Source organism: Pectinophora gossypiella, chromosome 21 (assembly GCF_024362695.1).
Source record: "Pectinophora gossypiella chromosome 21, ilPecGoss1.1, whole genome shotgun sequence".
NCBI classification, from domain to species: domain Eukaryota; kingdom Metazoa; phylum Arthropoda; class Insecta; order Lepidoptera; family Gelechiidae; genus Pectinophora; species Pectinophora gossypiella.
In genome coordinates, this window is record NC_065424.1 from 1,055,087 (window position 1) to 1,071,048 (window position 15,962).

Below are 15,962 nucleotides of genomic sequence, written 5' to 3' on the forward strand. Positions count from 1 at the left end.
TCAACGTGTTAAAAGCTGGATCGGCTCCTGTGAGTAGAATAAAAAATAAAAATCATCATCTCTGAAAATATTCCTCTATATTTTAAGTATTAATTTGCAAATTAAGTAGACATACAAACGTTAGCAGTCCATACTTAAAATAGATTTCATTTTGGTATAAAACTCTGGCACCTTACTATACATGGCTAAATAAGCATAGTTCGTAACTTAATTGGGAATACAAGAAAATATTTCCCATATTTTTTGCAAAATTAATTCCTGACTAAATTGGGAATTCATTTTATTGCCTTGCAATAAGTAGGTAAGCAGTCAGGCATGAATTTTGCTTACAATGAGCGACTTTCCAGGACTTTACTGGTCGTTTGAGAGGAAAAATATTTGAAAGAATTAATCGACCCTGGCGGGTCGATAGCGATAAGCGCTCATTGAGGGAAATCGTCGACCACGCCGGCGGGGTCCTGAAGTGTTTGGTGTCGCGAGCTGATTGGCTGCCTCTATGGCTAAAGTAATGTGGTCGTCGGGATCGTATAAACCTATATAGGTAGCGCGCCGGTCATGGTTTACATTAGCTTGTTATCGACCACTGAAAGCAGAGTATCTCGTACAAATACGTCTATCTTTTTACAACATATATTTACAAACAAAACGTACCTACGTTTATAGTGCCATTTCATAGAACTTAAAATGCATTTTCAAATATACTTCTCATCAAAAACATCGACAGACTTTCGAATTTTTTTCAAATAAATTTGGATTTGGAACATTAATTACCAATTAAAAACTTTATAATACCCGCTGTAAAATTACGTTTATTTTTTATTCATATCTTCACAATACGCGATACTTTTCAGATAATCTTTACGAAACATTATCTTGCGAGATGTTTCGATTTTTTCTGATGAGAAGTGTATTTACCGGTTTGGAAGATTTTATTTTCACTTTGATAGTTTTAGTTATTGTAACATTATGATAAAGTCACAGACAGGATTCTTAACCATTTAATGAAGCATTCTTTTTTCTAAATGCGTTTTTGTATAACAATTCCTTTAACACAGATAAATGGCTAAATACTAAATAAGCGCTACTTACTCTACGGAATTCTAAATTAGTCTGATGATATAACGTGTAATATTATTACTTATTGTTACCGAAACGGGCGACCACCAAATTAATTTGACAAGACTAAAACTAGCTCCATCTCTTTCCTGTACCTATTGTAAGTGAAGGACAGCGCTAGTTCAAGAGCTGTCAATCTAAAATTAGGTTAAGTTTGAGTGCGCCAGAAAAAGCACCCACTAAAAAAAACACTTACTTTTTTATACAGTTTAGATAAAAGTTGTCTAAACTAGCAACACTGAATTTATTGTCACAAAAACGTTAGTATGGCAAACATTTGTATTAATAGGGTGACCAGTTCCTAAAACTTTTGTTATTAAATAAAATTGTGGGTAGACAAACAATAAAATTACACGCTATATAAAATTGATACTTATACGAAACTAAACAATCGCGCATCGTGAATTTGTGACAAACTTAAAACCTACGATTAAATCACTTTACATAAATATGAAGTGTGAAAATAAATTAATGGAATAATTAGGTAAGTCTTTTTCAACTACTTATTTCCAAATAAAAAGGTTGTCAAACAACAAAATATTACATATTGATTTTGGAAAATATTTTAAACAACTTTATACATAACTAATGGTGCTAATTCCTGTAGACACCATCTAATTTCAAGTTAAAGCTGTCATTTTCTTATACGCCGAAAATGAAAGGGACGGGTAATCGACCGGTATAAAATTTATGGCATAGATGTCAATTTTATGCACAAATCTTTAACCCTCTACAAATTAATGCCAACAACCCGACAGAATTATGTTGATAGCACACGTCAAACGGTTTGCATACCAGCGAGATACCTATTCCATTCACCCGGGTTATTAATTTATTATTTTCAAAATTAACAGTTGTCAAACATCCGTCCCTTTCCATTTTGGCGGATAAGAAAATGACAGGGGTAACTTAAAATTAGGTGTCTGCAGGAATCGGGGTCATTATCTACTATCTAAGAGAAATTCTGTACTATAATTTTAAGAATTTACTTGATATGTCCAAACTATATAAAATACATCCTTCACATCACTCCACTTTTTTAAAATTTATGTCTGTATCGTTTAGAAACGATGATTCTGCCAACGTCAAGGAACCGAAAAAAAAAAGTGTAAAAATTTAGTCGGTAGGTACATTTAAATTATACATCCAATAAAGTCAAGTGAGGCTCGATACATTTACAAAAATAAAACGTACCACGCCAGTCTTTAAAATAAAACACTAAAATATTAAAAGAACTAGACAGGTGAGCTTGCATAGCAATAAGGAATGCTCTTCAATTCTTATGAAAGGAGAAGGCTCCATAGACGATCAATTGTTGTCAATATGCTATAGATACTAGAACAGTACTAGATGCTAGAAGTGATTAAACCTTTTTTTTGCATATGGAAAAAATAGCAACGAAATAAATATGTAAACCATTCTGTCCGCCAACTGATAAAAACAATGCCTTATCGGTTACAGCAATTTAAGTCCCCAGACCACCCAGAGGGGGTGAGGTTGGCTCCTGATACGAATTAGTGCGGGGCGGAGAATTACCGCCCGATGCGTAGTATTATTCTTTATCATATGCTTTTACTAGATGGTCTGAAAATGTATGGAAGACATATAAAATGGAGGAGTTTCAAGTCTATTGACAGTTTCTCCTTATGATTGATCGTCTCTAGAATCCTGAAGTTACTAAATAACTTTACACACATTTAAAAAAAATGTTTCATAATTAATAACATTGGTTTAAAACGGCAGCATTTATTGCTAAATTAATATTAATGATAACCAAATAAAAAGTAAAACTTACTTTTAAGTATATTAAAAGCTAAAAATGGCTCAGTTTTTACTCTAGCAACCCCATGATGGATAAAGCTAGTTACCCGACGGTGGCAGAGCAAAAAGGAGGGTTATTGTTAGGTAGATTACACTCTGTTGAATATAGCTTGATTAATTTGGCCATCTTTAATATAATATACATCTTTCTGTCCCACTTTATTTAAGAGTCTAAGTGTATATTTTTCTATTTTCTGCACAGGGCTTAAAGGCTACTTGTGCCTAAAATGGTAAATTTATCATACTGTCCTTTTTATTTTATTTTACAAATGAACTTTATCGAATTTCATCATCATCAATTTAAGAGCCATGCTCTTGTCGGTGCAGCATTTTCCATGCTACTTTTTTAGGGAAAAATAGGGCAGTGGTTTCTCTCTAGTGGTTTATCGAATTTACGTTACCAATTACAATAGTATATTAAAAATGCTATCACATAAGTTTTGTTGCTCTTCGGTTCAGAATATTGCGTCAAACTAAACTATGAAACCGTATGCTAAAATAGGATGTATTTTTTTCTATTGGAATAATAAAAAAGTTCGTAGATGCATGAAAAAATCCTTAATCTCCTTTTTGTGTGAGTTGTGAGGTAGGTAACCAACCTCATCAACCCTTGTATCAGAATTCCTTATTTAAACTTTCATCATTCCAACAGATAAAAAGTCTACTGCGAGTATTAAGAATCACTACAACTAAAACTGCGAATGCCCCGTTTTTGGGAAGATCTAGTTATACTAAAGATCTTTTCATCGCTTTTATTTAATCGATAAAATTACTGTGTAGTACACGCTAAAATTTGTTTAATATTATGGCAACACCGCGTTTTTCTTGCTTCTACCCTTTCAACACCATGGCGCGGGGTGTTGCTTTTTCTCCTTTTGTTAATTTATTTAGTTAGTTTAAAATATTACAGTCCAATTCTAAAATCAAGCAAGTGTTTTCATTTACATATAACTAGCGAAGTACAATTACTGAGGCTCAAAAAGCATTCAGTCTCAGTAACGCCATCTAACGGCCATTTAAACATTCACCCATGCGATGTCAAAATTTTTCCAAGCAAAGTCATTCATCCAAATACACATTGGCAAAGAAAGTAGAATGTGGAAAATTTCCTTCCTCGTGTGGCAACACTACAAACTTTTTAGGTAAGTACTTATTCTTTTATCACGGTACATTTCATGTACATATCAAAATTATTGCCACATTAAAAAAAAGGAACTTGCCAACTGTGCTTATGTATAATAAAATATTTTCTGTATAATATGTATTAGGACGAAGTTTGTCAATGCGTTCACTGTTTTTATTTTCAAATGCATTCTGTTGACTATACCTTTGTACTATAGATCTAAGATTGTCTCTCCACCTTTGCTTAGTTATTCCTTATCACGCACATTCTATTTTGTATTTAGAAACAGATAATGCTCAATATTTATTATCAATAAATCGAAATCTATTGATCATAATAAAAATACACAATTAACGTATTTTTCACTTTGAATGAACAATGAACAGTCTGGGCAATCACCAACTTAGACTTAATTTCACAGGACTAATTAGCTCTATCTCTTTCTCGCACTTTCTGTAAGTGAAGGACGGCACTAGTTTGAGAGCTGTCAAACTAAAATTAGGTTAAGTTTTTGTCCGCCAAATTTGGCGCCTTTTCCATCCTATCGTTGAAAAATCGGCTTTAAACATAATGTTTTTCGTTTCATTTAAACATTACCTGTCAAATATGTTAAATGTCAAATGCCGCCTGCACATTTCAAATAGAACACACTTCTTCAAAAAAATCACACACACAATTACAATCCATTATTATGACACTTTTAACTTGCCACTTATACTATTGTCTATGTCTATTTTATCACTGATGGCATTATCACATAGTATGCTTTCACTGACGCTGGTTCCTACGGTGCTATTGTCCGATTTAGCTTTTACGAGATGAGCGATTACCGATTTGTCATTGGCGTTTGGTTCATCGGCTGTAACTGTTTTGTCACTATTGGCATTTACTGTTTTTTCACTGTCCGCTGTTCCGTTGTCACTGACAGTAGAACTATTGTCACTGATGACCGTGTTGTCACCGTCACTGACTGGCACTTTGCCGTTGTGACATTTGCCGTTGGCGATCGGCGTGTCTTCGCTGGGCTTCCTCCTTTGTTTGGGCATTTCATGTACCCTCTCCATTAGAGCGAGAAGGATGCTGCCCGGGACGCGTTGGTGCTCGTCCACTAAGTCTTCTATCGCGCTGGCCACCTAGAATGTATGTAATTATTATATCATCATCATCATCATCAGCCCATTAACGCCTTGCTGGGGCACGGGCCTTCCCTATGGATGGATAGGGAGATCGGGCCTTGAACCATCACGCGGGCCCAGTGCGGATTGATGGTTATTAACGACTGCTAATGCAGCCGGGACCAACGGCTTAACGTGCCTTCCGAAGCACGGAGGAGCTCGAGATGTTTTTTTTTATTATATAGTTATTTTTATTATAGTTAGTTAATTATTGCATAGTTAGTTGAAAAAAGCAAAAGTGAGGTGTGTGTACTTAGTTCATCTTGCGATGGATGTACCTCTGACCCCCATAGGAACTCATACACATAGTTTTTTAACACCTCCATGTAAACAACATTTCGTTACCGGCACCCGGTTTCCCGAGAATAAGCTAGTTTCCAACTAGTCAAATCATTTTTACTTTTTACTAAAGGTCCAAACACGACATTACTATGGAATTTGTATGAAAAAGCAACCTGTGACGTCATAGTCACATATATATACGTCATATTATTACATTTCTTTTTAGGTTTTGTCACCTTTAGATGTAGGAAACTACCCAATTTCTGGTTTTCCCAGGAAAATCTCCGAGGTTCCCAGGGAAGTCGGGAAACATCTGATTTATTCCCATCTAATATTTTCTTTGGTGTCCATAATGCATAATGAGATGTCACTTCTTCTATCGTGTGGATTATGAGGTGGATTACCAACCTCATCAACCCTGCTGTCAGGGTTACTATTAAGCCTAAATAAGGACAATTTATTTGGCTAAGTTGTTATTATCCGTTGGGAACAGGCGCTGCATGCTGTGATACAGGTTTCACCTAGTTCGGCTGCAGAGGCTTATTACCTTACCTGTTATAAATATGTTATTAGCCTATGAAACAATGTATTGCACTGTACTATACTTTATATGAACAAATAAATAAATAAAATAGTGGTCAAACGCAAAAAAAAAAGCCGCCAAAGGCCCTTGGCATGGCTCATGTAACGACTACGTGCTTACATTAGTAAGTAATAACCGGGACCAACGGCTTAACGTGTCTTCTGTAGCACGGATCATCTTACTTTTGGGCAATCAATGATCAGCCAGTAATGTCCTAACCAAATCGAAACCGGGACCTCCGGATTTTGAGCCCAGCGCTCAACCACTGGACTACGGAATCGTTGCATACAATTATTTACCTTTTTCTGCAACTGCTCTGGTGTGAGTTTGGGGTCGTGCGGGATGGGCTTGCCGAGATGCGTAATGAGCTTCACGGGGAACCCCCCGTACACCGGCGCGAGCGGGATGCGCGTGGCCGCGTAGATGCGCAGGCACACGCCGCGCAACCACCCCACTGTGCGGAACGCCTCGCGCAGGTTCTGGGTGAACATCGGGACTATCGGCTGAGGGGAGAAAAACATCGATCAGGATTATCTTCGCATCATTGCGTATCTGTACTGAGAAACGAAGTCTCGAATAAAGAAACTCTTCGGTAATACTTCTCTGCTGTGGGTTGTGAGATTAATGCTAGACAAGAATGGAGAAAACTACACCGACAAGAGCGTGGTTCTTAAATTAGTATTGTACTGGCTATCCAATATCTTAAGGACCCAGAAAGAGGACCAAGAAGAATAATAAGAAACTCACCACTTTGGCTTCTTGGGCGACCTTGGCGAACCCGATGCGCGACTTCCAGTTCAGCCGGTAGTAGTGGTCGCCGAACTGCGCCTCGTACACGCCGCCCGGGGAGATGGCCAGCGGGTTCCCGGCGCGCAGCACTCCCGCGCACGTCTGCACAGTGCCCGGGATCACGCACAGCCCTTCCAGGAGTGTCGCCCAGCCTGACGATGGTATATTAACATTACTCATAATCATCATCATCATCATCAGCCGTACGACGGCCACTGCTGGGCATAGGCCTCCCCCAAGGATCTCCACGACGATCGGTCCTGCGCTGCCCGCATCCAGCGGCTTCTTTAACATTACTAATGTTCCCAAAATGGGAACATAACAACAAACCACAACCGGGACACTTCATAATAATATATAAAACCTCATTATACACAGACACTACACACGCGCATCGGTGTGTATTACGTCTGCCATCCATACGATTGAAGACTAAAGTAAAACCGTAAGACCTAATGGCGGGAAAAAGTTTTAATTTTTTATAATGATTTGACGCAACCGAACAATTTGAAAACATTTTTAATTTCATGAAAAAGGGTTATTCCTACTAGGTTGTTTATATGATGTGTCCGGGGTGTGACATTGGGACAAAACTAAACATAGAAAATAGGGTGTTCACTACAAAAACTCACCAGGTATCTTGAAGAGGAACCGGTCAGCGACAGTGTGGATATGTCGCCGTTTGAACAGCAGCATCTTGGCGATGAAGTAGTACATGTCTATGGGCAGCGCGCCGTGGTAGTAGATCACCAGGAACGGCCCTTCTGGAACGTTCTCCAGGCCGCGGATCTCGTAACCTGGGGTGACCAGTTAGTACAGAGTGTCAGAGGGTTTGTCATGTCATACATTTTATAGGAATCATTGACATTTATGTCTCTACAGTATGATTCCTAAATTGTAATTTGGGATCTATTTATTTTGTAAGACATTCCAACACAATGTATATGTATTGTTTACGGAATAAATGAAATTGAAGTTGAATTGAATCTGTGATGATGAGACAGATAAAGAAAAAAATAAATATTATGTTTGTCATTTCCATATCGCGGGACTATGGAGTCCCGGACTTTTGGAAAGTGTGCGTGCGGCGCAGCCAACACGTAGAGGTCCCCTTAAGACAATTTAATCTAAATGTTGTGTGGCACCAACCGGCGATTTTATTAATATTATTTTAAATGCCGGTCATAGGATGGGTGACCACAAAAAAAAGTTTTCATCTCGAGCTCCTCCGTGCTTCGGAAGGCACGTTAAGCCGTTGGTCCCGGCTGCATTAGCAGTCGTTAATAACCATCAATCCGCCCTGGGCCCGCGTGATGGTTTAAGGCCCGATCTCCCTATCCATCCATAGGGAAGGCCCGTGCCCCTGCAGTGGGGACGTTAATGGGCTGGTGATGATGATTATTTTAAATATTTTCGAACGTGAGTTGAAGCTCAGCGATTCAAAAACAGGGCCTTTACGTAGAACGCGTGGTTCACACCGTAGTATCACCAGTTCGAATCCTGGCTCCGAACAGATGAGGATCTGGTTAATGGTCACTCTATTATACATAGAGATCACTGCACAACACATAATAGTTATATGTATAAAAACAGTTACATTAGAGATTGGTATGAGCCATAGCTCGTATATAACCTGACATGAGGTTGGTAATTTATTTTTTTATTTATTCACATTTCATTACAGTGCTGAAGCGCCAATATTATGCGCCGTGAAACTTTCATAATAATATAATTAGACATAAGAAACTGAAGTATAAATAAGTTAACTATATATACTTAATTTAACTATGTATAATTGCTTCGATGTGGCCATTTTACCCCCCCAGGTCACAGTCAATTCAATTCAATTCTCAATTATTTATTACAGTCCATATAGTACAATGGGGTGTTACATAGGCATAGGAATTAAAACATGAACCCTGTAGGGCACAGCAACGTTGAAGGGAAGAGAGGAAGTGTGTATTAAAATTAAAACTTATCATTTAAAAATCCGTCCGTCAGTCCGGAGTGCATTAAGCATGTACAGTCATGAGCAATATAATGTACCCACTTTAGGACTCTGTCGCACTAACATATTTGACATTTAGTGAGACTTACAGTTCAATTTGTCAAAAAAGTTAATGTGACATGGTACCAAAGTGTATATTAATGCTCGTGACCGTAATCCACCTCACAATCCACACGATAGAAGAATAGAACGTACCGTGCCATAGCACCCGTGCGCGTCCCACAGAGCACAGACAGCCAGCCTGGCCGCCTGTCGCCAGTCGTACGGCACACCGTCAACTACCCGCATTCTGCAAAACAGACAACATTTGCATATATATACAGAGTGTAGTGACATCGTAACGAAAACATTGAGGGATGAATGAAACCATGATTCTAAGATGATATCAAGTGGAATTTTCCGTCGCAAAAGAATGGAACTGAAAATAATTAAAAAAAAAACACAAAAATATTCAGCTCAGAATCATGGTTTAATTCATCCCTCAGAGTTTTCGTTACGGAGTCACGAACACCCATAGATAGATTTGGGCGCGATTTATCAAATAAAAATATTATTTATATTTAGGTAAGTCCAAAAATGAACCGTAAGATTGAGGTGAGGTGGTTTGTTACCACTTATCGTCCATCCGGGTACAGGGTCATTTGGGTTTTAAAAAAATAAACTTAATCTCAACGCCTATATAAATAGGTAAATGCACTCATTAGGTAATCTGTTTTCCTGAAGATATCACACCACCGCGCACCGTGTATACGCGTGAAAATAATTAACATATACGTGAAATCGATAACCTGTAAGCATAACAAAACAGTAACAAAGTTGCAAATACAGGGTGTTACTTATTGTAGAATTGCCACAAATGACATTAACTACTAGGCCGGACAAATGGGGAAGCGTAAGTTTCCTGTTGTCCATTATTTGACGCTTGAAGCGGTATTTATCGCGTCGCGCGCGACGTCTTCGTGCAGACCTGGTTGTAGATATATATCTCACCGATAGAGCCGGTACAGGTGGAAGATGATGCTGCTGGCGTAGATGAGCAGGATGATGACGGCTGGTAGCAGGAAGGTGACGATGACGGGCGTCAGGAACCACGTCAGCCACAGGCTGTATTCGGTGTCCACGTATTCCACTGTGGAGAAGACAAACACACAATTAGTTATACATTGTTTTAAGTTTACGCGGTTATTACCCGTAAGAACCCGTTATTATGTGTTTTAATTACAGAATTAGTTGTTGAGTATCTATAAGTTGAAATGGGTATGGCAATGAAGTTAAATATCTATGTGTGTGAGAATATCTAACGCCCTTCCGTCCTATGTTAAAGAGCTACCCCTAATACCTAGCCTGGAACCTAACGGAGGGCAGCAGTAACTGTCAGTACTATTCAGAGGCGGACAGGAATCCTAGTACGGCTTGAAATAGACTACTCTGGGCGCCACTCGCGTCAGACAGAGTACTGCGGGCGGAAGGCAAGAGAGAAACAACTGCTCTATATTTCTCTAAAGAAGTAGCATGGAGAATGCTACATCGACAAGAGCGTGGCTCTTAAATTAATGATGATGACCCCTAATACAGTTTCGAACCCAACTGAAAAACTGGTTTTATAGCTTACTTAAATAAGTTTTTAGAATCTTTAAATATTTGTTTTAGTTAAGTGTAATATTTGTAAGTATTTATAAGTACCTAATCTAATTATTATTGTATGTTACAATATGATTAAATGTGCTCAACGCTAAAAGTAATACTTCCATTACTATAACACATTTATTACAATAAATTTTCATTTAATTCCAAAAGCAATGATATAATATGGTATGGTTGACAGCGATACGGCTCACCACCTATGACGTTGGTCTAACGGAAAGCGCGGTGAAGTGTGGGTACTTAGTTCATCTTGCGATGAGTGCACCTCTGACTACCCATTCAGGGATACAGCCGTGATGCTATGTCTAGATATCACTTTAGTGAAACAAATCTATTTTTAGTAATTAGATATAAACAATACAATGCTGTAACGCACATCAAATGGCATATCTTCACAGGATACGTCATATCAGTGCATGGTATAGAGAAAAACAATTTATTATTGTTTATTTTTCATACACTGAGTGGGCCGCATCCGGGGTCAGTGTCTGTTGGGCGTCTGGGCTGGTCACCTCAACCGTAGGGCAACTAATTGCTAGGCGCGACGCGACAAGTATCGCGGGACGCAACGTACGTAGACAGTATAAAAGTATCACGGGTGCCATGCTGCGGATGGTCGCAACGGGACATGATGTCTCTTGGAAACAAACACCAAACCCAAGTCGAGAGGTGATTTATGATTTATACTACATAACATGAACAGCCTATACATACGTCCCACTGCTGGGCACATGCCTCTCCTCAATCAACCGGATGAGGTATGGAGCATACTCCACCACGCTGCTCCAATGCGGGTTGGTGGTGTTTTTACGGCTAATACCCGGAACCAATGGCTTAACGTGCCCTCCGAAGCACGGAATCATCTTACTTTTTCGGACAATCAGGTGATACAAGCCTGAAAAGTCCTTACAAAAGACAGTCTCACAAAGTGATTTCAACAATGTCCCCATCGCCAGATCGTGAGCCTAACGCTCTAACCACTACACCACGGAAGCTGTTCATATAATTTAATCAAAATATTACTTTTAAAGGAGCTCGGTGGCGCAGCGGTAAACGCGCTCGGTCTGCGATTGTTGAAGTTAAACGACTTTCGCAAAGGCCGGTCTTAGGATGGGTGACCATAAAAAAAAAAGATTTTCATCTCGAGCTCCTCCGTGCTTCGGAAGGCACGTTAAGCCGTTGGTCCCGGCTGCGTTAGCAATTGTTAATAACCACCAATCCGCACTGGGCCCGCGTGGTGGTTTAAGGCCCGATCTCCCTATCCATCCATAGGGAAGGCCCGTGCCCCAGCAGTGGGGACGTTAATGGGCTGGTGATGATGATGATGATTACTTTTAAAAATCTACCGAAAACTAAGTAAAAATTGCGCTATTTCCCTTACTAGACATAAACTTATTAGCTGTACCATTTTTATCGTTCACTAAATAATTATTAGTTTATATCTTAACACACCTGCACACTGATCCATGATGCACTAAAATATGCAAAATTTATTCTAAAAAAGAATGAACATTGCGTGCGATGAACCGAATTATTCCTATCAACAGAATTACCTAACCTTCGTCTTAGATTAGTACTTTATCCTCTCCTTGATCCATGCACGCGAATGTACATTATAATGCATGTCGTATCACATATTAACATGTACGAGATGACCCGTGCTTCGGAAGACACGTTAAGCCGTTGGTCCTGGTTATTATATACTGATGTGAGTAATCGTTACATGAGCCATGTCAGGGGCCTTTGGCGGCTCAATCATAACCCTGACACAGGGTTGATGGGGCTGGTATTCCACATCACAACCCACACCATAGAAGAAGAAGCGTTTCCGTATTAGTCTTGTATTGTTAATTTTCACACATCATTCATTATCCCGCAGAACCTCAGACACTCAGGACACACATACGTCCACTCACTCACAAGCAAGGGTGTTAAAATGGCCACATCGAAGCAATTCATCTAAGAAAAGAAATATTGCAATTTGACATTTGACCAGGGTTGATGAGAGTGGTATTCCACCTCCAACCCACATGATAAGAAGATGTAAATGATGATGATGATGGTGATGTAATGTGTGTGTGTGTAGATGTGTGATGTGATGTGTGTGAGTGGTGTGTTGTGAAGATGTGATATGTGTGTGTGTGTGTGTGTTCTTTCACCCTAAGGTTGCCTGGCAGAAATTGCTGTTCAGCAATAAGGCCGCCTATTGTGCTTATGTTTTATTCGTATGTTTATGTCCTTTGTATATGCTGTTGTGCAATAAAGTATTATTGATTGATTGATTGATTGATGTACGAGCCAGACATAACATCACGTTTATATCGCATTGGGTTAGGCAGAGACCGCAGAATTCCATTTACTAGGTTCGATTCAGACACAATACACCACAATTCTGGGTCTACAAGCCTCGAGATAACAGACTATTGATTCAACTTGAGCCGTGACCAAATCATTACCGTAAACACAATAATATCTTAGAATCTCTTGGTTTTTTTTGCAAATATCCACTTCCGGAAGTTGGCGATATACATAAGGTCTAACTGGATATATGGAAAAAGACAAAATATTCTTTATTTTTGAGTTCACGGTAATTATTAATGATGGTGACCACTGGTGTTCGACAATCCATTCTATTCGTCCTAATTTGTCACCTCTATCGTCCTAAAAATTCGTCCTTATTTCTTGCTCGATCACAACGCAAGGTTCGAGATCTATAGACACAATACTATTTTAGAGTTGTGATGGTAAATTGTAAATTTGGTCTCCAATTTACTACCCGCAACCTCCTTAAAGCACATCCTTATTTCCTTCTAGACCACAAGCGGTTCCGGCCCGCAAGGTTCGAGATCAATAAACACAACATTTTAGAGTCTTGAAGTAACCCATATACAAATTGTCTCCAATTTATCATCATTACCGTCCTTAAAGCACATCCTTATTTCCTCTTAGACCACAAGCTGTTCCGGCCCGCAAATTTAGAGATCTATAGACAATACTATTTTAGAGTTGTGAAGTGACCTATATCCGATTTGTCTCTAATTTACCACCCTCAACCTCCTTAAAGCACATCCTTATTTATTCCTAGACCACAAGCGGTTCCGGTCCGCAAGGTTCGAGATCAATAGACACAACACTAGTTCACAGTTGAGACGTGACCCATATCGATATGGCCCGGATCCGGGGTCAGCGTCTGTGAATCGTCTGCACGCTCGGATCACGCAGCGTCGGCGCCGGCGCCGGTAATTAGTCGCGTATTAATTTAAGCACTCTGATTACAGTTCAATGATTCGGATTTTAAGGCGGTAGGTATAAAGCGCACAGATATAGGTGTTGTTATTTGTTTCCTTACTTTGTTGCTATTTTAGGTACCTACGTAGATAATGGAGATAGATAGTTAAAAAGTCGTAAATAACAAAACATAACAACAAATATGGATATATGGATGGGTCCAGACTGTCCGCTTGTGTGGCATCTCGTGCGCGTGGCAATAGGCGCATTATGAATCCTATTTGTTTTGTGTTTAGTTTAATTTTACTAACCTACTTTAAGTGCTACTAACACCAATGGATATATATATATATGTTACCGGCCAAACCCGATTTTAGGCCAAACTAGTTTTGCCTAGGCTAAACTAGTTCATCCTATGTGCGATCGGATAAACCGGTACAGACTAGGCCAAACTGGTCTGTCCTAAGGGTGATAGGAGAAACTAGTTTATCCTAGGAGGAACTAGTTGAGCCTAATAAAAATAAGTTCACTTCAGGATAAACTAGTCTGGCCTAGTCTATACTAATATTTCCTAGTCAGAAATGTTTAAAGTCGGCGCCGTATTTACCTGGACTAGAATGACAGTTATGTTTTAAGCTAAAGTAGTCTTTACGAACGAGACACAAAGTGTATAATGCGTTGTGTTCATTGTCGAGCCATACTTATGGCAAAATAAGCTTTGATTGTTCGGTAGTAAAGTCAGGTAGTAAAGTACTTAATTTACAAATTACAAATGATAAATACATCTTGATTTTATAACTAGTATGTCTGGTATTTTATTATTCCCTGTTAGCATAAAATAGGCTAAGCTAACTACGAGGGGAGGTCAAAAAGTTCGCGGAATGGAGGGGTTGGAGGGGGTTGGTTTGCTCGTACAGGTAGCCGCTAGTTGCACACCTCATTAACAGTATATGTACCAAGTTTGAAGCAAATCGGGTCATTAACGTTTGAACTATCGACCAGCAAACAAGTGAATCGGGAAGAACTCAGCGAATATGGAGAAAATTGAACACCGCGCCGTCATTAAGTTCCTCACCAAGCAAGGAAAATCCGCTCAGACGATTTTTCAAGAGCTGTTAGCAGTTTACGCGGACTCTGCCCCTGGTAAAACCATGGTTTACAAGTGGCATAGTCTTTTCAAGCAAGGAAGAGAGTCGATTGAAGATGACCCCCGCTCCGGACGGCCCATTGAGGCCACCACACCGGAAATCATCGAAAAAGTAGAGAAACTTGTATTAGAAGATACCCGCTTGAAGAAGAAGCAGCTTGCAGCAATGGTCGGTGTATCCGAAACAAGTATTTTAAATATCCTACATCAACATCTTGGGATGACTAAGGTCAGCGCAAGATGGGTTCCAAGAATGCTCACGCCACTTCAAAAAAGCGAGCGTGTCGAGTGTTCTCGCCAGTTTTTAGAGCTCTGTGGAGAGAATAAGGAAGAAGTTATGGCCCGGATTGTTACTGGAGATGAAACCTGGGTTCACCACTATGAACCTGAGTCGAAGCAAGAGTCGATGCAGTGGCATAAAAAAGGCTCACCTCCTCCAAAGAAGTTGAAGGTGTCACAATCGGCCGGAAAGATCATGGCCACTGTTTTTTGGGATACAGAAGGTATTTTGCTGATTGATTATAAAGATCGTGGTGTTACTATAACGGGACATTACTACGCTTCTTTACTGGATAGATCGAAAGAGGCTATCAAGGAAAAAAGAAGAGGAAAGCTGTCAAGAGGTGTGCTCCTTTTGCACGACAACGCACCCGTCCACACGTGCCATGTTGCGACGGCTGCCATTCACCGATGCGGGTTCGAAAAATTAAACCACCCGCCTTACAGTCCAGACTTGGCCCCCAGCGATTATTATTTGTTCCCAAAAATGAAAAAGGAACTGCGTGGACGAAAATTTGGCGATGATGAAGAAGTCAAGTCTGCAATTTCGGCCTATTTTGACAGCAAAGAGAAATCTTTTTTTTATGATGGAATAAACAAATTATTTGATAGATCCGGAAAATGTGTTAAGGTTAAGGGAGAATATATTGAAAAGGAAAAATAGTTTCGTGTTTAATTTCGACCCCCTTCCCCCTCATTCCGCGAACTTTTTGACCTCCCCTCGTAGCTTTCTTGACGTGTACCCATTCATAGAAGGCCCAACCAGT

The 15,962-nt window shown here is 39.5% G+C and overlaps 2 protein-coding genes across 3 annotated transcripts in view; one reads left to right on the forward strand and one right to left on the reverse strand.

Moving 5' to 3' along the window:
- LOC126376480 (exportin-2) overlaps positions 1-15,962 on the forward strand; it is a 192,327-nt gene that overhangs the window by 150,345 nt on the left and 26,020 nt on the right. Inside the window, exon 20 of one of the 2 annotated variants that reach the window (XR_007567721.1) lies at positions 2,036-2,053. The exons of the other annotated variant lie outside the window; for it this stretch is intronic. The gene's annotated coding sequence lies outside the window, so the exon portion shown is untranslated. Of the gene's footprint in view, positions 1-2,035; positions 2,054-15,962 lie in introns of those variants that run through there. 2 annotated transcript variants of the gene reach the window in all.
- LOC126376587 (transmembrane protein 68) overlaps positions 61-15,962 on the reverse strand; it is a 34,087-nt gene continuing 18,185 nt past the window's right edge. Inside the window, 7 exon segments of the mRNA XM_050024075.1 lie at positions 61-5,193; positions 6,400-6,603; positions 6,848-7,041; positions 7,522-7,686; positions 9,093-9,104; positions 9,107-9,186; positions 9,888-10,026. Coding sequence (XP_049880032.1) covers positions 4,750-5,193; positions 6,400-6,603; positions 6,848-7,041; positions 7,522-7,686; positions 9,093-9,104; positions 9,107-9,186; positions 9,888-10,026 — 1,238 coding nt within the window. The 3' untranslated portion in view covers positions 61-4,749.